Source organism: Panthera tigris, chromosome A2 (assembly GCF_018350195.1).
Source record: "Panthera tigris isolate Pti1 chromosome A2, P.tigris_Pti1_mat1.1, whole genome shotgun sequence".
Lineage (NCBI taxonomy): Eukaryota > Metazoa > Chordata > Mammalia > Carnivora > Felidae > Panthera > Panthera tigris.
The window spans coordinates 166,258,169-166,283,906 of NC_056661.1; the positions used below are offsets into that span (position 1 = coordinate 166,258,169).

A 25,738-nucleotide genomic window follows, 5' to 3' on the forward strand; every position below is an offset into this window, starting at 1 on the left:
CCCAGCTGATTCTGCACTTCTTATTTTCCTCATTGGGTGATAATAGCTGAGAGCGATTTATAAAAGCATAGTCCAGGGGCGCCTGGGTGGCTCAGTCAGTTATTAGCGTCTGACTCTTCACTTGGGCTCGGGTCATGATCTCACGGTGGGGTCGAGCCCCCGAGTCAGGGCCGAGCCTGCGTGGGATTCTTTCTGCCCCGCCCCCACTCGCGTGCATCCCTGCGCTTTCTCTTTCAAAATAAATGAGCTTTTTCTTTTCTTTTCTTTTCTTTTTTTTTTTTAGAAAGCATAGTCCAACCAAGTACCTCTTTATATAGACTTGAAAGATTTTCTCCTTAGTTATACCTAGAGTTCAGAGGCTTGTCACACCATTGTCGTCTTATGGGAGGATGAGGTCCTTTGTCTAGGACCTGTGTTTTGAAAATGCATATTTTTTGAAAAGATACGCTTCTGTACATTATGTTGAAGTTATTTATCACAAACACTACTTTATAAAAGAGACTTGGATAGTTATCTTAACTTCTTGCCTGGTCATTTTTGACTAATGTACAAAACTTTGTATTTATCTGTTTTGAGATTTTAAAATGTCTTGTTTGTATTCATCAACTTAGCGAATTTCTAAAAACTACCAGGCTTTTTTTTTAAGTTTACTTAGTTAGAAAGAGAGTGAGCTGGGGAGGGGCAGAGAGAGAGAATCCTAAGCAGGCTCCACACTGACAGCATGGAGCCCAGTGTGGGGCTCGAACTCATGAATTGTGAGATCATGACCTGAGCTGAATTCCAGAGTTGGACACTTAACGGACCGAGCTACCCAGGCGCCCCTACCAGGCTCTATTCTTAAGTAATAGATTCAAGAGGGTAATTTTAGTCCTGCCCACTCTTTATAGGATGAGCAAAAGATTGAATTTCTTTTAAAGCTGTTGGTGTTTCTTTATTAAAACACACACGCACACGCACACACACACACACGCACACACACACACACAGAGGCACAAATGCAACATGATATTACATAGTTCCTGAGCTCCCTCTACTGGATTTTTAGCATCAAAAAAAATCAGTTGAGTTTTACTGTTAGGGAGATATTCCTACTAGTGATACACAGCTTTACAAAGAAAGATATTCGTTCTTTTTCTGTCACCTGGGTTTTTCTAAAGGGTTTGTAAAAGAAGATACTGACAATACCGTAGCATGGGACTTGAAAAATTTGTTGTAAGATGGGGAAGAAGAGCAGGGTTACAAGTACACAAATATCGCGTGTCTACTAATAAGGCCGAAAGTCCATATTCGATACCTTGGCCTTTAAAATTTGTTTCTGAATTCACGGAGATAGAAGACTGAAGATTTATGTGGCAGTTTTTTGTCGCTTATGTTTATAACAAAGTCTCATTTCAGGTAACCTGACAGCTTCCTCTGTTTGTTAGATCTTTCAAAGGTTGATTTATGCAGATAAGCAGGAGGTGCAAGGAGACGGTCCGTTTCTGGACGGAATTAATGTCACTATAAGAAGAAATTATATTTATGAAGATGCTTATGACAAACTTTCCCCAGAAAACGGTATGTATAATTCTGTCTGTGTGTATGCATGCGGCAGGGGGAGCCTGAGGGATTCTTTTAGAAAAAGGTCCTCACTGAAACCTTAGTGTCCGTCGTCTTGTTCTGTAATGAGTTTTAACAGTGAAATGTATGGCGGATCTGTAGATGTGTGTTACCAAATAACATTCCTAAGACTGACAGATAACTAGTGCAACAGGAGCCTTTTTCAAATAGTGACTTCTGTTTTTAAGGCAAAAAAAGCCCTCCACTCCACCCGCAGATGTCTGTTTCTAAAATTTAGTTGACGATCTAGAATTCTGAAAACGTTGGTGGGCGCCGTTTACGTTCTGTATTATGTGTGTGTTATAACCTCTAAGCCTTGTTTAACATGCCAGAGTAAACTCGGTGCAGTGCAGATTTCTTTATAAAAGGACGTGGGCTTCAGCGTCAGTGCTAGTAGAGAAAGACCGGAGAGATTTCTCCTGTAACAGCACTTTGGATCGCGCGTAGAGGTCAGTGACACGTTGTGTCTCCTGTGAGTATCTGACACCCAGCATTAAGTGTTGTATTACTAGTTTACATGTTCATAATTTTTCCTTCAAGAGTATGGGATCCCTGTTAACTGCATTAAATCAGGGCTAGATCGGTGCAGGGAGCTCGCAGCGGAAGGCGGCAGGCAGGGTCTGGATCATGGCTGCAGGAGATGGGAGGTCGTCAGAAGTGAAGTAACAGTCGCCTCTCCGAGGGGAGCAAAACCTCGATTCAAGTGATCTTTTTCTTAAAGAGCTAATTTTGTTACGCTGTGGGAATAACGGCGGACGGCCAGCGTCAGTCACCGGTCCCTTCCCTTCCAGGTTTTGTGTGTGAGGGTTTGATGTTCACATAATGTGGTTTTCTCACCTAATCTGTGCCGTAGCCCTCTGAAGGCGGACCGCCGCTGTCCCAGCTCACTGCCAGCCAGCATGGTTCGTTTGTAAGCTTTACCTGCGAACGGGGCGAAATCCGGAACTCTGACTCAAGCCCAACACACTTTTGAGAAAAACTGGACCTCCTCCTGGGGGCTCCTCGGTCCCCGCGAATCGGCGGTAGTAGCTGTGGTGTGCCTGCCACTTGGCCGGGGCTCTCGCGCTGCGGCCCGGAGTCCTCGTCCTCTGTCCGGCTCAAGTCACGGGTGCTCAGTAGATGTTTGTTGAATTTGCGGTTGAACCCGGGGAAAGCTCGAGAGAACGAAATGATAATTTGCCAGCCACTAAGACTGTGGGTGAGAGCAGAAGTGAGGCACGGTCGGTGCCGGGGGGTGTCGGGAAGGGGAGGCCTGCCCGCGTGGCCGGTCCCGCGCAGCCGCTTGGGCGCTCATTCTCGCAGGCTTGCTTCCTGCACGTGCTGCAGGTGGGGTGCCTCCACATGTGGTCGGCGGCGACTTTAAACTAGCTTTAAAACTGTTCACGTAGATGGTTTTTAAAGACCTTACTGTCCAGTTAGAACAAACCGCAGATTTCCTAATAGACCCTTAAGCTTAAAGTTGTTCGAAAGTTGACCCTACCCTGCCTCCCGAGGTGTGTTCTGGTTCTTGCCCTGAGTTCAAGGGATGTGGAAGAACCTTCCCATAATGCTTGGTCATAATGCTTTAGATCTCTGCAGATGCTCTGAGTCAGGCCTTCTTGACAGGAGTTTTCACACCATGGCTTGAAATTGGTATCTCACCAGCGAGAGGAGTAAAATTAACTGTCATCTCCGAATGTTTCCTTTACTTAGGGGGAGTTGGTGGGAAGTGCTTTGTTGATTGATCATCTGTGTATAATCGGTTAATATGACCACCCCGTGTATCTAGTCGTTAAAGCAAATCCTTCCTTCACCAATGCTCGGCATCTGTCATCTCGGAACAGGTTGCTCAGGTGTGGGCGTCAGCCGGTAGGGGGAGAGCTGGCTGCTGGGGCTCCGACCTGGGCGGTGGGCGGTCCTGGAGAGCCCTCCCGTGGCGGTGCTGCCGCCGGGGGGCGGGGTGGGGGCGCGGAGCCGTGATCACCTTCACTCTCAGGGTTGCTGTCACTCTGGGCATGATCGCTCTTCTCTTCTGGGATGAGAGCCCGCCAGAGCTGGCTCTGGACTGAGCTGTGCTCACTCCGAGAGCCTTTGTGTGTTCGCTGGTTTTGAGGTGTTTGGGTACTGGGCAGGATTTACTACACTGTTTTCCTGAAGGGGGAATGGTAATAGAGTAAAATCAAAGTAACATTTTACTTAGTTTTTTTCCCCCCGCTAAATCCTTAGCGTGTAAGTAGAGATTTTAAAATTCGTCCTTAGAAACAAGTAGTGTCAAGATATTTCGAAGGCTGGATTTGATTCTGAAATTATATTATGTTTTTATTATTATTTTTTTTTACATATTACTGTTTACAGAAATGAGCTTCAGGGAACCACAGAATCTCAATTCTAGCCAAAGTAGAGAGGCGACTTCCGATGGCCCACTGAGTCTCCAAGCAATCATGACACACCCCCTGCCCACCATGAGACTGTTGAAGGGGGGCCGTGGCCAAGTGTCTCCCGCCTGTGACATTTGTACGCTTAGAGTTTTTACAAAATCTGCTGCTGACTGCTATTAGTTTGAAAAACATTATATATGACAAAGAAATGCTTATAGTTCATCCTTAAAATCGGGCATTAAAAAGGAATCTGTAAAGGTGAAAAATACCCAACTATATTTTTGTGTTGCACGTACAATTATCTGCTTAGATTTCTTTTGGCATTTTACGTAGATCTTGAGATTGAACATACTTTGTAATCCTATTGATCAAAATAGATGTTGGGGCGCCTGGGTGGCTCCATCAATTAAGTGTCCGACTTCAGCCCGGGTCATGATCTCATGGTCCGTGAGTTCAAGCCCCGCGTCGGGCTCTGTGCTGACAGCTCAGAGTCTGGAGCCTGTTTCAGATTCTATGTCTCCCTCCCTCTCTTACCGTCCCCTGTTCATGCTCTGTCTCTTTCTGTCTCAAAAATAAATAAACATTAAAAAAAAAATTTTTTTTTAAAAGATGCAAATGACATATTGTGGAATCTAACCATCCCTGAAAAGCATGTTCTGATTGCTCATGTAAGTATATTAAATTTTAAAAACAAAAGAGAGAGGGCACCCCGCTGGCTCGGTCGGTAGAGTGTGCAACTCCTGACTTCAGGGTTGTGAGTTCGAGCCTCACGTTGGCGAGATTGCTTAAAAATAAAACCTTTAAGAAAAGAAAAGTAAAGTAAAGAAAGAAGAGAATATAGTTTAGTATAAAAGCCTGTGCTTTGTAGGCAGTAGACAGATCTTTACATTATAACACTCCTGCCACAGTGCTAGCTGTATGTCTTTAGATAAATAATTCCTTGTCCTTGGTTTTCTTACTCCAGAGTGGAGATAATTCTTAACCCAGAAGGTTGTTAAAAGACTTGAAGTAATGTGTGTAAAATTCTAACATAAATGCTAGCTCGGGGTAAATAATCAATGATGGGTATCCCTTTATGGAGTACGAGAGCAGGCTGTAACCAGGTGGCTTAATCTGTCTCCCTTACTCTGGGGGAAATGTGAGCCTTTACACAGAGCTCACCCAGCAGCGTTTTTCTGTCGCTGCTGGCAGGATGGGGTGGCCCTCGCCCCTGCCGGTCAGTGAAAGATAGTGTCAGTACCGCTGTCCACAGTGGTGTAGATCTCAGTCCATATAAGAAATTGTACCGGCCCTGTTTGGACCGTGTTACAGAGTATCTACCGCCCGGCTCTGGGACTTCAGAAGTATCGACACGGCTCCCCGAAGCCACGTTCCGCTGAACCCCTTTCCGGAGTGTTTTCTAGAGGTCCTCTGTCCCTTGGCGTAGATCGGCCTCGCGGGAAGCCTGAAAGATGGTGGCAGCTCCCGAAAGCCCAGCGGCAAAGTGGCACCAGGTGCAGACCTGGGCTGAGCTGCCTGCACCTCCGAGCTCTCAGCATCGCACCCACCCTGCCCGGGGCAACCGCCCCTGCCCCGCCGCCCCTGCTCGCACCTGCTCCCGCTCAGGATGCAGGTGGGGAGGGGTGAAGTTACTTTCCCAGACCCGCGCACCCTGAGTAAGCCTGTCCGGTGAAGATCACCTGGTTCTGGCTTTTGGCAGAATCACTTCCATTGGCTTGTATTTTGGGGCCTGTGTCCCGAGGCCTGTACCGAACCAAGGCTGTGTGTCATTGTGGGTGAGTCCAGGGTCATATCCCTGCTGACAGCACTCCTGACCTCTTGAGGACCTGTGTGGAAATTTCTCTAAGATACCAGGCTTAATTGACCAACTTTACAATTTTTTTTTATTTTAATCTTGGTGGCGCACTATAACCAAAAAGACTTGTACCCTTTTCAGCCGCTCACTGCTTTTAACGATAATGTAGATCCTGGATTCTGACTCTCCTGCCTCATTCACCTTTTTCAGAGACTCTTTGTAATGTTAATTGCGCTGACATCTTCTTTATCCATTTATGGTTTTCACCTTTCCTGGTAACGGTTGCTGTTCCCCTGGTATTCTCACGTGCTTAATTCCCTCCCTCCTAGTACAAGTCTCCTAGTGTTTTAGAGCGTCCTATCCTTTAGAATATGTGGGATAACTTTATTTGCTCCTGAACACTCAGTTTCCCCTCACCTCCATGTGTGATATGTTAACATAAAGGAACTTCTTTCTCTCTTTCTCCCCTTGGCAGCTTTGGGGGAATTACTGGTCGGTCTATTTCATCATCTGTTTTTAATCTCATTGATTTGTTTTATTTTAGTCCTGCATTAAAATATCTCTAATATTCTTGCTCCCCTTCCAAAACTTCCTGTAGTAATACTAGCATAGTAAAAAATTGTTTTCTCCTCGCCCCCATCGCCCCTTTGTTTTAACAGAGCCTGATTTGAAAAAGCGGATCCGCGTGCACCTGCTCAACGCACATGGCCTGGATGAAGCTGGCATTGACGGAGGTGGCATTTTCAGAGAGTTCCTAAATGAACTGCTGAAGTCGGGGTTTAACCCCAATCAGGGGTTCTTTAAGACTACTAACGAGGGCCTTCTGTACCCCAGCCCAGCTGCTCACATGCTGGTGGGAGACTCCTTCGCCAGACATTACTACTTCCTGGGCAGGATGCTTGGAAAGGTACGGTGTTCTGGGACCACAGGGTGCCGGGGTTGTGTTTCCGTGTGGTTGCCTCTATTTCACTGAAGATCTTTATTCAAAATTGCTTAAGTAATTTTGGTGATCCCTGCATCGTATTCCTTTGTATAATAACTAACCTTTCATCGTTACGCGTTACATGCGCAGTAGTCACAAGCATAAAGCATTTGCATAGTATGGGGAACCTGGGGGCACGTACGATAAAATCCTGTTGGTCGAAGTCTTTTCAGGGGCTGTTGGCCGTCTGGTTGTGTGCTAGAAATACCAGAAAGCTCTCCGTTGCTCTCATTGCTAGTGTTACAAGTGGGTTCTGTAGTTACAAGTGGTCTTTAAAGGTTCCGTAAACTTTTAGAGTGCTGCGAGGCAGACGACCATTGTTACTGGGTATGGGGTGAGTGGTACATGTGTCGTGTGCAAACTCCAGGAAAATTGGCCGTGTAAGGATGACGTGAGGGTAATGCTGTCATGAGCAGCACGTCACACACCCGCCGACCGTGCACACAAACACAATTTGCCCTTTACTGTAAGTGACAGGAAAACTTCATCTGTAGTCTGGTGGACACTTCCTGTTTATTGGTGAAACTTTGACAGGACCTGCCCCCCCACCCCCACTGGTAAAGTCAGAAGCAAAGCCAGGACACCCCCGATACCAGTGCTGTTCGTCAAGGAACCAGGTCAGTCCCTGCCTGTCGTCCCTGCGGATGGCTAGAACAGAGCACCACAGACGTGCAGCTTCTGAGGGACACACATGTGTTTCTCACGGTTCGGGAGGCTGGAAGGTCGCCATCAACAAGCCGCGGGGTCTCCTTGGGTGGGGGCCCTCGTCCCGGTTCACGTCCGTGCCTTCTCACCGTGTCCTCACATGATGGAAGGGGTGAGGGGCTCTCCAGGATCCCTTTGAGAAGGACACCAATCACATCCCTGAGGGCTCTGCCTTATGACCCCATCACCGTCCAGAGCCGGCCTCCTAATGCCACCGCCCTGGGGACGCAAACATTCAGTGTACCAAAGGTGGGGACAGCAGGCCGGGAGACTTCATTTAAATCCAGGGTGGCTAACTGCTTCCCCGTGGGACAGATGAAGTCCAAAAAAGAGATTTGGGTTTTCTTTCTTTTTAACTGAATACTAACTTTAAAAAAAAATTTTTTTTTTCAACGTTTTTTATTTATTTTTGGGACAGAGAGAGACAGAGCATGCATGAATGGCGGAGGGGCAGAGAGAGAGGGAGACACAGAATCGGAAACAGGCTCCAGGCTCCGAGCCATCAGCCCAGAGCCTGACGTGGGGCTGGAACTCACAGACTGCGAGATCGTGACCTGGCTGAAGTCGGACGCTTAACCGACTGCGCCACCCAAGCGCCCCTAAAAAATTTTTATTTTAATGTTTATTTTTGAGAGAGAGAGAGAGAGAGAGAGAGACAGAGTGTGCAGGGGAGGGGCAGAGAGAGAGGGAAACAGAGAATCCGAAACAGGCTCCAGGCTGAGCTGTCAGCACAGAGCCCGATGCAGGGCTTGAACCCACAGACTGTGAGATCGTGACCTGAGCCGAAGTCAGATTTATTAACCAAGTGAGCCACCCGGGCGCCCCACGTTGTCCATTTCTTAAATTGAGTTGTTTGTTTTCTATTATTAAGTCCTTTATATATTCTAGTTCAAGTCCTTATCCGACATGTGTTTTGCAAGTATTTTCTCCCGTTCTGTGGGTTGTCTTTCACTTTCTTGATGGCTTCTAATGCATTTATTTTTCTTTTGTTGCCTGAGCTTTTGCAGTCTTGTCTAAGAAACTTGTGGTCACGTGGTTTAATCCAGGGTCGCAGAGATTTATACCTGTGTGTGTTCTAAGAATTGAGTCATTTTAGTTCTTCCATTTAAGTCTCTGCTCCATTAGGAGTTAATTTCTGTGGGTGGTGTGAGTTAGGGGTCCCAGCAGGTTCTGTCGCATGTGGACACCCCTTTGTCCTCACACCGTTTGTTAAAAAGCCTTACGTGGTTCCCTTGCCCAGAGTCAGTTGACTGTGAATGTGAGGGTTTATTTCTGGACTCTCGGTTTCACTCATCTCTGTGTCTGTGCCAGCGTGGCACCGCTTTGATTACTGTGCCTTTGTCGTCAGTCTTGTGCTGTGTGTACTTACCAATGACAAACGGTAATGAAGCCCCAGGACCCAACGCAGCGGAGGGGCAGCGGAAGGAACCGGTAGGTCGTGGATCTCTCTTTGACATGCACGGTAGGAGGTCCGGTCATTACCGTTTGCTCCGATTCCACATGCGCGGTTGTAATCATACAGGTTCGTCTTCCAGCTTACTGATGGGCTCAGCTCGACCTCACCGTTACACCAGTATGTTCCTTTAGGCTCTCCTTATCGTTTCAGAGACCAGCTTCAGACATCGGCCTGACGTTAGATTTTAGCATACGTGTCAAACAGATCATTTTCTCACTTCATTTTGAGACACCCTGCCTCTCCCCGCGACGCCACGTGCTGGCTTTGGTGTCAGCTGTCCACCAGACACCCCCCCCCCACCCCCCCTGGCTCCCTCTGGAGCACACGGCTTTCGTAACTCGTTTCATGAAAATCTTTGAGATGATGCATAGTCATTTTTATTAAGGTGAGCCCAAGAATCTCCTAAATTAATAATAGTAAAATTAAAATCTAAAATAATAATGAAGGGGAGCTTTATGTTGCTAGACTAACCTGAAATACCTCCTAATTTAAAAAAAAAAAATACATTTTTAAATAATCTCCACACCCAGTGTGGGGCTTGCGCTCACGACCCCAAGATCGAGAGTCACGTGCTCCACCAACCAAGCCAGCAGGGTGCCCCTGAAATATGCCCTAAGTTTGGCGGTTTTCGCACGGTGCGGTGTCAGACGACAGAGTAATCTTATTTGCATGATGAGATCTTACTAACGTTTTGTATTTTTTCTTCCTGAGTGTATAAATTGTCCGATCTTGATTAATACAGAGACAGGAAAATTGGACCATCCTGGTTCACTGAAGTCTTCTGGTCAATGGTTCTGTAAGTTTGAGGGGATAGATTCCTTTCCCCTGAGTTATCCCCTGGCACGCTGTTCCTGACGGCGCTCGCGAAGACGCAGGTGCAGGGCGGATGACCGATCGCTGTCCCTCCTTTGCTCTGCAATGTGCATCACTTCACACCAGACTCTGGAGACTCTGTCCCAGAAATGAAGTTTACGTCAAGTGTAGTTCAATAATCTTTAAAGTAGTGAAGGTTAGATAAAATCAGCAAGAAAACTAGTTGTTTGATGATGGTAGATAATCTCGTTTCACATAGTTAAGTTTTTACTGATATAATTTTCTGCATTTTCCAGAAATTCCTAAGGGAGTGCTAGTTTCTAAAAGATCTGATTATTTTCTGATTACAAATGGTTAAACTTGGTGCCAACATGTTAAAAATTGTCGAGATCTAAGTGAGTGTAATAGTATAGGGCTAATAGTATGGTATCTGAACATTAAATCCTTAGCAGAAGAAAATTGTATATTGATTGATTATGATATTTATTGGGTCATAATGTATTTAAATTTTCTTTAATGCATATGTTAGTGATTGTTTACTGTGATGAAGTGCAAAGAGGTCTTCAAGAGCAATCCTGCATTGAAAGAATTACCTCATGTCAGTGGTCACTTCTCAATTAAAAGTTCCATTAGCAGATGGTTCCTGCTTCTGGTGTGGGTCGTGATTGCATTTTATCGCCTGTAAATCAGGCTGTCGACAGGGAATAAATAAACAGCTCAAGGATGTGGTAATGTCATCTGGAACTTTTTTTTTACAGATAGAAGCACCTAGGTCCATTTAAACCAATTAAGTTCAGAAATTTATTGAAGGAAATCTTTTATCATATTTGAATTCTATTTGAAGATGGCTTTTTTCCCCTTGCTTCAGAATATTGATTTAATTGGAACAGGATGCCTGTAAATCAGATTATTTGATAATATCTCGGTCATATATTTCAGATTTCTAATTAGCAGACACCCTTCCACACGTGGTTTACCATTTTGTATTTTAGTAGAATACAGTGTGCGTTTAACGCGTCCTAGAATGTAAATGTTAATGGTTTACCCTGAGATTTTTGAGAGTTGGGAAAATTTATTCTTTTATACCACGGGAGTCCCTTCGTAAAATGCTCACGAAATCTGCTGAGCCTTTAAAAGTGAAGACTGGAGTGAGTGTAGTGATTTAGTTACCTCGGTCTTTAAATGGCAAAGCCTCTCTTTTCTAATACCTTGTTCTGAGCTCTCAGGCTCATTAGGGGTCAGAGTGACGGAGCTCCCTCATCTGATTGTCCCCGAACTGAGTGCTCTTGTGTCTCAAGTTAATAGATCTTTTCGCCTAGATTTTTGAAACATAACATTCAGCCAATAGTTGGTCATCCTGTGCTTAATCCAAGCCTTCCAATCAGCGTAAAGACTTTTTTACTTTGGTGTCAGCAAATTTCACAAGCAAGCTTTCTCTGAGTCTCCCGATTATCCGCAGTGGGCGGTTCATTTTGAGTTTGCTTGTTGACCTTCAGCTTTTTTTGGAAGCAGAACAATGAACGATCATAGTAATTTACAGATGGTTATTTTGTTTTAATCTTACCCCCTCTGAGAACTGTTCCCTTAAATCCTTACAGCATTCTAATAACACAGAATTTACATTCTTTTCCTTTAAAAACAAAGTGTTCACCAATCTGAAAATTATTCTTCTTTTCAGTTAAGGTCATAGTTTTCTACCTCAGTTTATTTCTTCAGAATTAAACATGATATAAAAACAATGTAGATTGTATGGTGAAAATGACAAGGGTGTTCCAGAATGCAGCTGATTCCACCACCTAAAAGTATTATTTTAGTTTTAGCCACTTGGAGATATTCACCAAAATTATTTCTGCTCCTGAATAAAGTAGATCTTCCCTGCTGTTGGGATACCCCTTCTCCTAATTTTTACGCACTCCCAAATACTAGTCAAACACAGATCAGTACCGTGTCGAGACCGTCTTCGTTTCTCTAAGCCATGTTAAGTGGTCACTATGAAAATTAGAAACACAGACTTGCTCATCCTGCTTTAACGTCCACTGCTTTAATCTTCATTTGTGCAGTAAAGACAGTAAATGTTAAAAAAACAAAATGTAGCCATTTAAATTCTTTAGGACATTTAAGTACTAGCTTGAAATTAATAAATTTAATTTAATGAAAGCAGACCAAGGAAACATACGTATTGTTACTCTCATTTCCAGAATTGTGATCAACTTTGGGAGGCAGCAGGGGTCTGAGCAGAGCAGTGATGGGATATGAGTTACGTTGTGCGGATCTCCTTGCACTGGTATCATAAATAGCTCACGCAGCCAGGGGAGCGCGAGCAAGCCGGCCAGTTGGAGGTGTCACAGGCACTCAGGTTGGGTGGTCGTTAGTATCTTCGTCCCGGGAGGTAGTGTTGGAGAGGAAGCAGTGGGACCCAAGGGGATTTTCTAAAAACTCAGATGTTGGGGTGGGAAGGAGGAGAGACAGCAGGGCCACACGGATTTTGTTCTGAGAACCGGGGGATACAAGTGTCATCCACCGAGAGGGGCTTAGGGAGGGATGATGAAGTGTTCATTTTTCCTTAGGGCTGAGAGGTCTATCAGACGTTCTGTGGCGATGTCAGCTAAGCATGCGGTTGAATCTGCGGGCCTTGGCTTGAGGGGCAAGGTAGGAGCTGAGCCGTCAGAGCTCAAACAGGCCTGAGGTAGTGAGATGGGGCTGTGTCGCCCAGGCAGTAAGTGTAGCTAGAGAAGAGGAAGCGCCAAGGAACCGAGTCCTGGGCTGTCCCCAGGCTGAGAGTTCAGAGGCTGGAGGAGGATGTAGCCACCGAAGGTCAGGAGAAGGCAGCTGAGAGCGGGGAGCAGACTGGAAGCCACGTGAAACCGTGTTTCAGGGGAGAGACAGTGAGGAACAGTCAGATGCTGTCCATGTGTCAAGAGCATAGGACTGAGAAGTGAGCATTTCACAGCGTGTTCGAGAAGCTTGCCTGGAGGGGGGAGGCCAAAGCCTTAGCACGTGGGTTGAAAGGTACGGGAAGCAGGGTCTTCCAGAAGTACCTTATTAGGTACTGTGTCCTGTACCTGCGGGGGTACCCCAGCTGCTGTGTCCTGTACCTATAGGTGTAACCCATAGAAATACGTGTGTGTGTGTTCCCCAAGACCCGTGCATAAGGACGGTCACAGTAACGCTGTATTATGCAGCCCCGAAATAAACTACCCAGATGTCCCTCAGAAGTACAGCGGGTAAATGAGCTGTGGGACATTCACATGAACCACGGGGTGACCCAGCTACAACTATTCACAGCAGCTCAGAGGTGTGGCACAGACATGGTGTTGAGTGCGAAAAGCCAGAAAGAGCAGAGTGTATTCTGTAGGACTCCGGCAAAACTAATTTCTGTTATTGGGTATCAGGTCCTTTATCCTTGGAGGGGCACGGGGGGTTTCTGGGATGCTGGTCAGTTCCTCTTTAGGGGATCGAGTGCTTTTACTGAGTGGGTTCACTTTGTGAGGACCAGTTGGGCTGCACGCCTAGGACAGGGGTTCTCCGCTCCAGGGAGGATGGGGGCAGGGGTAGCTCAGTCACAGCTCTTGAGGGGTGTTCTGTAAAGAAGATCTGAGCGGTAGCTCAAGTGTGGGGCTGGTAGAGCCTAGTGCTTGTTTGCAAGAAAAGAGAAGGCCGAGTGTGCAGGCGATGGCCACGCAGTTAGGTCAGGGTCACCACCAGGGGGCCAGCAGCTGTGGGAGGCATTGCAGTGGGCGCTGTGGCCCAGCAGCAGGGATGGCGGCGCGGGTGGTGGAAGAGGCAGTGAGGGGCGGAGATCCCGGCCTTGCTTTTCCCACTGGTGTGAGAGCGCGAACGAGGAGAGAAACGCTGACGGACAGGGACGCTGAGGAGGACGGAGAGCGGGCGCATCCCGTCCCGGAGCAGTGCCGGGTGCTGCCGGGCTGCCAGGAAGAATCGCGCTCCGCAGAAGTGAAACCAAGAATGCTGGAAGAAAAAAAAATAGATCGGATTGCATCCAAAACCTTTTTGCTTCAAAAAACACCGTCAAGAAACTGAAAGAGGGTAAGGGACTTGTGCTAGGATACCTAAAGTCCTCGGAAACGGAAAGGCAAACTTATTTCAAAATGGGCAAAGGGCCTGAGTAGACGCTTCTCCAAAGGACATAGATCAGTGAGCAGCGAGCACAGAAGGGATGCTCGCCATCCTCGGTCCTCAGGAAAACGCACATCAGAACCACTTCACCGCCACTAGGACGGGAAGAGTCAGCGGGACCGGTAGGAACACGTCTGGCGGGAATGTGGAGGAATCGAGGTCCCGTCCGTGGGAGTAGACCGCGAATGCGGGGGAGGGCGGCCGCTCCTACACAGTCCAGCAGGGCCGCTCCATGGCCCAGCCAGCACGTGTCCGCGCAGAACTTGTCCAGAAGTGCGCGCAGCATTACCGGAAACAGCCCGAGGGGATTCGTGACCCAAACGGCCGTCAGCTGACCAAGACTAACAGAACTGTTCCAGCCCTGCGACGGAATCTTCCCCCGCCTCTGCAAGCTGAACGAAACACGCTACGCGAGCAAAGCCAATCACAGAAGATGGCTGAAATGTCCCAAAAGGGAAATCTGTGAAGACATAAAGTAGATGAAAGATCGTCCCAGGATGGGAGCGTGGGAGAAATGAGGACCACTAAGGAGTACAGGGTGATGAAAATGTCCAAAACCCAGCTGTGGTGACGGCCACACCACTCTGCCCGTACGACCACTGGCTTGTTCTCTGTAAATGGGTGACTCGTAAGGGATGTGACCTGTGTCTCAGCGAAGCTCAAGAAACAGCAGTGTAATGTGGTGACTTTGCAAGAGCCAGAAAGTGTCAGGGGAGTTAGCGGAAGGAAACTGACATGGGGCGGAGTCGGTGGGTGTGACCGCTGAAGCGGGAGGGGGTCTGGAGGTCAAGGATCCTAGTCTTGCTAGGGAAAGTACTCAGTGCCTGGAGATAACGCCCTTGAGGGACACCCATATGCTCAAGTTTCAAGGGAGGTGGTATGACAGATCTCAGTCTAATATTTTATTATCCTGTGTGGTAAAAGAATTTTTTTTAAGATTTTTATTTTTAAGTAGTCTCTACAACCAGCATGGCGCTCAAACTCACAACCCGGAGATCAAGATTCACACACACCCTCTACAGACTGAGCCAGCCAGGCGCCTCAAGAACTTTTAAACCTGAAAAATGTTTCCTTTTCTTTAGTGAAAATAGTTCCTGCTGTGTGGGGTACCTTAGCTGGACCTCCCTGTTTTTCTAAACTCTTGCTAAATCTCTCAGAAGCAGGAACGTAACAACAGTTCTAAAACTCCCAGATGTTTACTCCTTGTGGCTATAAATGGGACTGTGGGTTTGTTACTTGGGCAAACCCTTTTGGGTGTTTATCTTCCAGAAGTATTTCTGTGGGCAGAGACCTGCCCTCTGGGAAGAGCGGGAACCTGGGAGAGGAGGGGAGGAGGGGAGGCGAAGAGAGGGGAGGCGCCCGCCGCTCAGAATTAGTCCACGTTACAGGTTGATTTCTGGATGTCCGATGAGGAGAATAGGCTATGAGAGGTGAACTTTCATCTCCCACCCACCCGACATCCCCTACAGGTTTTCCAAAGTTTAACTTTTTTTCAATAAAGCTGTCAAAGCATGAAGTCCAGACCGTCCGTTGCCATGAGCAAGTAACGACCCGTTCTCTCGAAAGCCTTGGCTTCCAGTGTTGGCAGTGGCCGTGGCCGTGGCTGGAGGCGTGGGAATGGGGCCTAGAGAGGAGCGCCCTGCTCTCTGGCACCTGGAGTCCCCGTGGGAAGAGAAGGCGGTGCCAGCACCGTCGCATGGAGCCTCCGGGTTTCAGGGATCCCTTGAACCACTGCACCTGCCCAGTCGTGCTTGGTGGGCGTTTGCCGAGTCCTGAACGGACGGAGTCGATATGTAAAGAAACACTGGAGGTGCCCGAGAGCAGGAGGGAGTGTGGAGGTGGAGGGCTGCCTCACCATCTTGGGTGGTGACGGTGCACGGGAGATACCTGGGAACCCGGGGCGCAAACCTTTACACCCGGTGTCATTGCCACTGTGCTGACGAAAGCAGTGAGCGCCACGGAAAGACGCCTGGGACAGGGTTGTGGACGCCCAGGGGCTTGGAGTGACTCTTCACACACGTGGACACACACGTGGTTTTGCATAACCTGGGGTGTCTCCAAAGAGCAGAAATGGGTTTTTGCAAACAAATTTATGGTTGTAGAATTTCAGTGTACAAAGTAGTCCCTAGCACATAATAAGTTGGCATTTAATAAATGTCTCCTGAGCGCCCGGATGCCGGATGTTGCATGTAGACTCACGTCCTGTTAAGGATGGAGTGTGTTTCCTGCCCTGCGGGAGCTTATGGGCCTAAAACCCACAGTAGTCCCAGCGAGAGACCATGTTTTCCACTCCCGGTTAGTAATTTTGAAGGACAACTATTAGATAGCGTATTACTGGGGTGCCTGGGTGGCTCAGTTGGTTGAGCGGCCGACTTCGGCTCAGGTCGTGATCTCAAGGGTCACGGGTTCCAGCCCCGCGTCGGGCTCTGTGCTGACGGTCAACTTGGAGCCTGGGCCTGCTTCGGATTCTGTGTCTCCCTCTCTATCTGTTCCTGCCCTGCTCATACTCTGTCTCTCTCTCTCTCTCTCTCTCTCTCTCTCTCTGTCAAAAATAGATAAAGATTCTTAAAAAAATTTTTTTTAATAAATAACATATTACTGTCAGCTTACATCCTTATTTTACATTTCTTCCTTATTTTTTTAAACTCCAAGGTTAGCATGATCTGCAATAATTAAAATTATTATCTTCTTACTCAATTAGGGTGGTTTTAATACAAGACAACTCTGATATAGTTTTTAGATTAAGTTATAAATGTTCACTTTAGAACTGCCTGAAGATTGATAGAGATGCATTTGAAAAGCATTATTTTTTTTATTGATTCTTAATGTAGTAAATTACTGAAGTTATTTGGCAACAAACAGAAATGGCCTGTGACGCGGTTCACATTTATTCTCCCGATAGCGCCACGATTTGCATTAATTGCATTGCGACTGCACTCACTTATATTAAAAGGCTTCTACTATAATTAATCCTTTTTATTTCAAATCATTTTGGCACAATCTCTAGCTATAAACACTCATAAAAGACAGACAGTTGAAAAATACGCTACAGGTTTTTTCCATATACCTATTGCAGTTTTTTCGTGACAAGTAGTTATTGATGTGCTTCTGGAACAAGTGTGCAACTGGCTGAGAATTAAGGCCAATGTGGAAAATGCTAAGTGGATTATTTTGCATAAAAAATAGGCAGTTTTGAAATTGTATAATTAACCTGTGTTTAGAAAATACCTTGATTTATGCTTACATTTGTATCTCGGTTGCATACATTATGGAAATTTAATTTATAATCCATTTAGCTGATGCAATCATAGTTTTTAGTGCTATCATTTATTAGTGCTTGTATATTAAATGCTCTAACGGTTTAAACCTGCCTTACGTAAAAAATTATACCTAGGCATTTACATTTTATGAGTCACAGTGGGATTTCTGTTTAAAATTCAGGTAGCTCTGATATATTTAACGAATTTCACTGGTTTATTGTTACTAATGCAGAAATGGCAAACAATGACCTTACATATTGAACATCAAATGATTTACACTTCCAGCTTACTTTAAAGTCCACTGTACAAATGAGGCTTTTCTTCAACACCTGGAATCAATCATGTCGTCTTGTGCAGAATGTTCTTGGCTTTGAAGCCATCGTTCATTTAGAAGTAATGGGAGTTTTAAGTGCTCCGGGGTAATAGTATTAGCCATTCTTAACTTCAAGCAAACTGTGGATTTTCCAACAGCTCTTTCTTTGCGATACCAGTAGATGGGTTAAGCCCGGTCACCATCGTACTGCTCATTCTCTGGTTCCGAAGTCCTTTTTTGCCTTTTTTTTTTTTTTCTTTTTTCTTTTTTCTCTTTCTTTTTTTTTTTTTTTTTTTTTTTAGAATTAATCGGGTAATCATCAGTCTTCAAATCAGAAGTGAAAGCACAGGGACATAACCCTTCAGTTTCCCTGGCAGAGAACATCTGGAGTCTTAGCTGGAGGGGGAATATTACGAAATACGTAGTTAACAGATGGTGTGACCTGACTTGGGGAGAGTGTCACTCGTATTGTCGGCCGGTGGCTTTCTGAAACAAGCCAGTGCTCTCCGGGTGTTTCATGGCTGTCTTCTAGTTCCTTCTAGTCGTGTTAGTGGGGGGACTTTCCGGTGTCCATCTCAAGGTGAACCTGAGCGTTCTCCGGCGGAGGAGGGAAGGGGGCACTCGTACAAATGTTCAGTTTTCGGTGTGTTCAGGGACCAGTGGTTTTTCACAGACGGCCACTGTTTGTCGTTACTAGTGCGGAAGTGGCGGGCACTTGACGTGGAACGGCCGAGGGGACGCCGTAAGGGTGCCGGAAGCCGTAACCAGGGAAGGGCTCCCGTAAGCCGAGCTGACGGATGGCGTCGGCGCTGGAAGGTTGGAGCGGCAGAGCCCCTGCTCTCTGGACGCTGGTGGTCTTCTGTGTGCAAACTCGCACGAGCGTGTCTCGGCAAAGCCTCGCGTCCCACACCTAGTGGATGTGGATGTGGATGTGGATGTGGTCAGGTGCACGGCCTCCCGGCAGAGGGGCTTCCAAAGCTGCGGCCTCGTGGCTGAGAGATTTCCCCCGGGATTAAACTTTGTTTTTATGTCGGTGTTCCCTGAGTGGCGTGGTGGCACTGGAATCTCCCCTACAGGAAAAGCGGTGAATCCATCCCAGCACAGCGCACGCTCCGCAGCTCGCGGCAGCACTTTGCAAGGCGGGGCTCCCTCCTCCCTCCCGCTCTGTCTGTGCTCCTGGCGCCTGGCCTCCCGGCCTCACTCCGTCTCAGGGTCTCAGGCAAGGGTCCCAGGGTTTGTGACGAGGTGCGCCCGGCTCCCCACGTTCCAAGTGGGGGTGGGGACTGCCCTCATCCCGTGTCCGGTCTCTGCAGACCACGAGTATTCTAGCACGAAGGGCCTTTGTCGTGGAGATCCAGACTCCCCTTGACTTCCGTAAGCCTCCCTTCCTTCCACTGAGGAGATCTTCCCGACGGGCCGCGCAAAACGAGGCCAGCATCAGTATGTGCTCGCTTAGTCTCAGTAGAACATTTGTGACGAGACCTGTGGTGGCTTCCAAGTCCCTCATCTCTTAGAATAAAATAACAAGAATGTTCCTGAGAAGTCTGCAGCCTGTTTTCTCACTCCTTGTTGAACTTTACAGCTTTGGGCTGTAGTGATATTTATCATGTAAGATGAACCCTGACATCATGTTGGAAAACCCACACCGTCTCTTGGTAGAGAATCTGGGGGTTAACACAGTGATGCCGTCGCCACTGGTCATGAGGGAGTTACAGATTAAAACCACACCGAGGTACCCCATTGCACCAACCACAATAGCTAAACGTAAAAAGACTGACTGTACCAATCGTTGGTGAGGTCCTGGACCGGCTGGAATCTTCCTGCTTGCTGGTCACGGTGGGAAAATGGTTGCACTTTGGAAAACAGCATGTCGTTGCCTAATAGAGCTAAACGCAGCTTGGGGCCCAGCGCTTCCCCTGTTAACGGGTCTTAGGTCTGTACTGGGAGAAGCCAGCACGGATCCACAGAAGGGCTCAGACCGACTGTCCAGCAGCCCCAAATGGGACACCGCCCACGTGTCCACCATGTGCCCATCACGCGACGGTGTCACACAGCCTTCGGTGAGAGAACAGTATCATAGCCGAGTCTCAGAAACAGGATGTTGTGAGAAGGCGTGTGGAAGTATGCGTGTGCTGTACAATCCCGTCGACGCAGTCCTGGGCCCGGCGGGATTCAGCTGTGGTGATGACCACAGAATGGGGTAACGGGAGGGAACTCTCACGGGACCTCGGGAAGGGGGAAGTGTTCTGTGTCTTGACGCCTTCTGTGGCCGCTGCACGGGTGTGACCAAATGTAATAATTCATCAGGCCGCATGCACATTTTATCTTACGGTACGTAAATTACCCTTTAACGTGCGCGAGTGTGCGGTCTGGTTATCTGTCGCCGTCTGCAGACACGGGGCAGACAGGAACGCAGCAGAGGAGTCCTGGTGTGGGCGCCAGGGCACCTGCTTTGGCACCACCTCTGCCAGCCGCTGACTCCCAGGGTCTGCACACGCGTCTCCCACGCTCAGTCTCCCCCTGTAAGAACAGCGCAGGGCAGACCGCAGCCTGTGGGCCGGGCCCCGCCTGCTGCCTGTCGCGTGGCCAGGGTGCTCGGAAGGCTTTTTCCTTTTGGTCGCTAAAAGTCTGAAGGATAGTATTTCTTGGCGTTGGGAATTGCTTGAGTGCAGCCCTGGCACACAGCTGCCCTCGCTCGTCCACGCATTGTCTATGCTCCTTTTGCTAGAGGCAGAGTGGAGGCATGGCCACCGAGCTGGTCCAGCCTGCGGTCGTGCGTTGAACCGCGGCCCCAGAAAAGGTAGAGGCTCCATCCTCATCCCTGGCGCCTGGGAACCCGACCTTATTTGCCTATGCAGTCAAGCTAGGAGGGGTCACACTGGGTGAGAGAGGATCCCAAACCCGGTGACAGGTGTCTTCATGTTAGAGACCGGGGAGGGAGGTGCCGGCACACCCAGGGACGACAGCCTCTCGAAGAGGCAGGGCTGGGAGTGACACAGCCCAAAGCCCCGGGCCACCGGCTGTGGCCAGCAGTACCGGGAAAGACAGGAGGCCTCTCAAGAGCGTGCGTCAGACTCCGGCCTGCGCAGCCAGGAGACCCCTCCGCTGGCAGAGCCCTTTGCGGAAAACGTGTGCTGACCACCGTTGCGGCACAACACGTGTGGCTCTCGAACGTCCCCCTTGGTGTGAACGTGCTGTGGTTCGGCCCTCAGGTGTTTGAGAGTCGTGACACGCGGAGCGCACGCGGCGAATGGTCAAACCGGCCCAGCGCGGGTAAGTGCTCGCCAAACGCTAGCTTCCGCCGTCGTCGCTGCTGCGGAGAGAAGGTATCTGCTGTCTTAGGATTCTCTTCAGGCTCAAGTTGGCCTTTTTTTTATTTGTAGGAAGTATGAGAAAGGATTCCTGTGACATACTGATCGTTGTTCCTTGTTCTCATCTGAAGGCCCTCTATGAGAATATGCTGGTGGAATTGCCCTTCGCCGGCTTCTTCCTGTCCAAATTGCTGGGAACCAGTGCGGACGTGGACATCCACCATCTGGCTTCGTTAGACCCTGAAGTGTACAAGAATCTGCTGTTTCTCAAGAGCTACGAAGGCGACGTGGAGGAGCTTGGGCTCAACTTCACGGTGGTGAACAACGACCTGGGAGAGGCGCAGGTGAGGAGGCCCTTCACCGGCTGCTGTTCACATGGCGACAAGGAGGGTTTCTCTTTGCAGGGGGAGGCTCCACGTCTCCCTTGGAAGAACTGCCGTGGCTGCGGGTTAGAAGTGGGGAGTTGCGGGGGGCTGGAGACACCCGGGCCCTCGCCCCACTCCCTTGTGACGGCTGTCCTCGGGGACTCTCTTCCTGGGCCGGGGGTTAACCCCTGCCCCTTGGCTGGCTCTCGGTCCCTGGGAGTGGCGGCTTAGCGCCTTCCTGACAGGAGCCCCGAGGGGCCTCCGTGCGCCTCTGTTCCCTGCCTGATCACCGTGGGGGCCTCGGTGGCTCGGACACAGATCGCTGGCCTTTGTTATCAGTCTGGTTGGCCTTGGTGTGTTTATCTTTAAAAAAAAAAAAACCGTGCGTGTTAGAGATGATTCAAACTAATTTTTTAAATGACAGTATTGTCGGGATATAACGTACGTACCATAAAAATGCACGCCTTAGAGCATGGCGCGGGTCAGTGTACCCCCAGAGTGCTCCGCCGTCACCAGCAGCTAAGTTCGGGATGGTTGCGTCCCTCCACAGAGACTGTGCCCGTTAGCGGGTCGCTCCTGCCCAGCGTGGGTGAGCGCCGCCTACGTTCTGTCTCTGGATGTGGCACATAACCCGCATCTTACGGCCTGTGGCCTTGTGTGACCGGCTTCGTTCACCTGTTGCAGGAGCCGGTGCTTTTTTTTTGTTTCTGGCCGAACGTCGTCCCATTGTACGGATGTGCCGCGTTTTCTTTCTCGGCTGAGGGACGTCTGGGTTATTTCCACTTCTCGGCTGTGGTGATAATACCGCTGTGCACACGCGTGGACAACACACCAGGCGGCGGAAGACTCGGCAACATCCGGAATTTGCTTCCAGGATTAGGGGAGCAGGGGCAGCGGGTGGACGCGGAGATGACCCAGATCGGCTAGGAGGCGACACCTGCTGAAACGGGCGCTGCGCCGTGGACGCGCGTCTACTGTTCTGTCTGCCTCGGCCTGTGTTCACGTGCTCCCCGTAATCCACAAAGCCTTTGTTAATGTACACAGACAGATCCGACATTTAAGAACCTTTGATGCTGCTCTCTGATCTTACTAGATTTTAACTACCCAGCTTTGCTTGTCTAACTTGATTTGGGTTTTCAGACAAATACATCTCTTCTGTGGGGAAGGACTGCTCTTCTGCTGTTCTTACATGGATCGTGCCATTTTCCGAACCTAGTAGTCGTATTTTAACTACAAAACTGTGGTTACCTTTGAACTTCATACCCGTTTCTCTAAATTTCTGTTATTACTTGGTTTCTGACTGAGGCTTTGCCAGCTCAAAAGTAACTTCGTAGTAGATAGATACTTAGCGTTTGGTGAAGCCACCACTGAGAGTACATTGACCCACACAGGGTACTCCTCAACCTGACCCTCCAGGTGTGAGCTCTCACATGTTATTTTGATAAGCACATGCATTGAACACATTTGAACTAATGCAATTTTGGTTATTTTCGTATCGTGTTACCTACCTGCCACCGTGCCTGGTCCGTATGTTTTCATTATGAGACGTTAATGACACTCTGTGAGCCAGCCCTCGGGCCAGGTGTGGGAGACGGTGTGTAAACTAACGAGGGAGGCCGATACGAACAGGATAGTGAGGTATCAGTTTACTAGTAGCTCAGCTCCAAGTAGGTCAGGGAGAGCTACCTGGGAGAGAGGCTGGCTGAGTGGAAAGGCATTCACCGGGTAGGTGAGCAGATGTCGAGGTGGCTAAGTTTGGGGGTGCACGAGAGGCAGACAGACACCAGGGAGTCTGAGCTTCTCCTGTCCTCTTTGAGGACAATCTGAGGCCTTGGGCTTGAGAAAGGTTAGACCTACGCTCAGAAAGGCAACCATTGTGTCCATCCACCGCTGGTTTGCAGTATTTCCGTGCGTCAGGGTAAGGTGGCCTAAACAGGTGCATTTTGGAGCTAATAGAAGAATGAATAACCAGAAAACACTTAGGGGCACCTGGCTGGCTCCATCCGTGGAGTATGCGACTCTTGATCTCGGGGTTGTAAGTTCGAGCACCCCTGTTGGGGGTAGAGATTGCTTAAAAAAATAACATCTTTTTAAAAAGAAAGAAAGAAAAGAACAAAGAAAATACGGGAGCCTCCTCTCAGAGAAACCTGAGATGTTGATTCTGTAAGTCAGGGCGGGGCCTGGAAGCAGCCTTCGGGTTAGGTGTTTCCAGAATTCAGAGGAACCACAACCCGGGGGTTAAGCAATGAAACAAGTTTTCATGAGAGCACGCCTGTGTAATCTTCATTTTAAAAATGACGTCCTCGAGGCACCCGGGTGGCTCAGTCAGTTAAGCATCCGACTCTTGATCTTGGCTCAGTTCATGATGTCACAGTTGGTGAGTTTGAGCCCAGAGTCGGGCTCCACTCTGTCAGCATGGAGCCTGCTTGGGATTCATTCCCTCTCTCTCTCTCTCTCTCTCTCTCTCTCTCTCTCTCTGTGTGTCTCTCTCTCCCCCCCCCTTTCTCTCTGCTCCTCCCCCATTTGCACTCACCAGTGCACTCTCTCTTAAAATAAATTTTTGAAAAATAAAGTAATTCTGTAGGTATCTTGAGCGAAGTAGATTTTATTTGAGCCAGAGGAGGGTAGGCGGGCAGGACGTTGTTGCACTGGAGCCCCGGTCCCCCGCCCCCGTGCCCTGGTGCCCGTCATTCTCCTTTGGGTCTCCGTGAGTTTGACGGCTGTAAGGACCTCATACAGGTGGAATCACACAGTATTTGTCCTTCTGTGACAGGTTTGTGCCACCGAGTGCGACGTCCTCCAGGTTCGCCTGTGGTTTCTTCCTTCTTAAGGCTGATACTCCATTGTACATACGCGTCCCCTTTATCTGCTCATCCCTTGATGGACAGTAGAGTTGTGTCCGCCATCGTGAACAAGGATGCCGTGAACGTTGCTGTCAAAGTATCTGTTCAAGTCCCTGCGTCCCCTTCCCGTAGGTGCATACCTAGAGGTGGGATTGCTGGGTCCTGCGCAGGTTCTAACGGTGACTTTCCGAGGGCCTGCCGCACGTCCTCCACAGCGGGTACACCACGGTGCATTTCTCCCGGCTCTGCAGAGGTTCTGATCCCTCCACACACCTGCCAGCACTTGCTTTCTGCCTTCTTTTCTGTCTCTCTCTCTCGCTCTCTCTTTTAAAAAAAAATAGCAACCGTCCTGCTGAGTGTGAAGGACTGTTTCATTGTGCTGTTGTGACGCACAGAGCTGTGTGAGTCCCTGACGGTTCTTTGAGAAAGTTACAAGGAGATTTAAGATCTTTATTGGCTTCCTCCCTGGGCTGCAGAACATTGCACGGTTCCGACGCCACAGAGGGGTCTTCAAAAACAAAGATTGAAAACACACACATGGATGAATACATCCTGCTGTTTAAATTCTGGGCATTTTTAAATGTTCATCGTCACGGTACTCGAATTTTAGTCTATTTCTTAGCCTTTAACAAGCTGCGTATTGAAGAAATAGCTGTGGATTAAATCCTAAATGGAAACAAAGGTAACGATCCTGCCTGAGGCCTCCTGCTTCCCCCTCTTACTAGGTCATCTCCAGGCAGTTTTGAAACGTACTATCAGGGCACCCGGCTGGCTCAGTCGAAAGAGAGTGCGACTCTTGATCTCGGGGTTGTGGGTTTGAGCCCCGCTTTGGGTGTAGAGATTATTTAAAAATCAATCTTAGAAAAATGAAAAGTAATTCCAATACTGTGCGATAAAATAAGAATGAGGAATACAGAACCGTATTTCTTTTGGTTACATCTTACTTAGTTGCTTTGTTTCGATCTCTTCTTCCATTTTATTTTATTTTTTTATTTTATTTTTTTATTTTGTTTTAATGTTTATTTATTCCGAGAGAGTGAGTGAGCGAGCATGAGCGGGGGAGGAGTAGAGAGAGAGAGAGAGAGAGAGAGAGAGAGAGAATCCCAAGCAGACTCCGCACCGTCAGTGCAGAGCCCGGCACGGACGGGGCTTGAGCTCACGAACTGTGAGATCATGACCTGAGCCACAGGGAAGAGTCAGACACTTAACTGAGCCACCCAGGTGCCCCTCTTCCGTTTTATAGACCTGAAGTTTCAACCTGCAGAATTCAGATTTTTTTTAAAGAGGGGGTTTTTTTATCAGCATAAGGAAACCTCGAACATACAGATGTCAATGCTGCTGGCTACTCTTGTCTCCCTGCACCTGGTGGCATGATTTAAAAACGAAATAAAAGTGCTAGGGCAGTCAGTTTTATGATGACCTGTCCACGGCCTTTGCTAATGGGAGTATTTCCCATTTTTCCTTCTGAAATAGGTGGTAATAGTGAAATGTCGCATTTGTAAGAGTTCCATTAAAGCACCACTGATAATATTGGAATCTATTAAAAGCAAAAGTGTGAAGTTAAGATGTTCCAATTACTCATAGAAATTCCCACTGGATAAAGAGATTATAGATGACAGTGCATAAGAATAATTATACTAAAGAGTCAAATGAGAAAAATTTAGAAAGTCACTGGTAAAGCAGCTAATTTGGGGGTATCTTATGGATTCCCATGGAGATGGATATAAAAACATGGGCCTTCATACAGGTTTCCATTTATAAAATACTGCGAGTTAAAGATTTGTAATATGCAGCTACTTCAT

At 48.1% G+C, this 25,738-nt stretch overlaps 1 protein-coding gene across 2 annotated transcripts in view; it reads left to right on the plus strand.

The window, feature by feature from the left end:
* Positions 1-25,738, plus strand: part of UBE3C (ubiquitin protein ligase E3C) — a 120,551-nt gene that overhangs the window by 73,666 nt on the left and 21,147 nt on the right. For both annotated transcript variants that reach the window (XM_042976461.1, XM_042976467.1), the window contains 3 exons: positions 1,425-1,557; positions 6,411-6,658; positions 20,860-21,072. In XM_042976461.1, the coding sequence (XP_042832395.1) occupies positions 1,425-1,557; positions 6,411-6,658; positions 20,860-21,072 (594 nt within the window). The remainder of the gene's footprint in view (positions 1-1,424; positions 1,558-6,410; positions 6,659-20,859; positions 21,073-25,738) is intronic.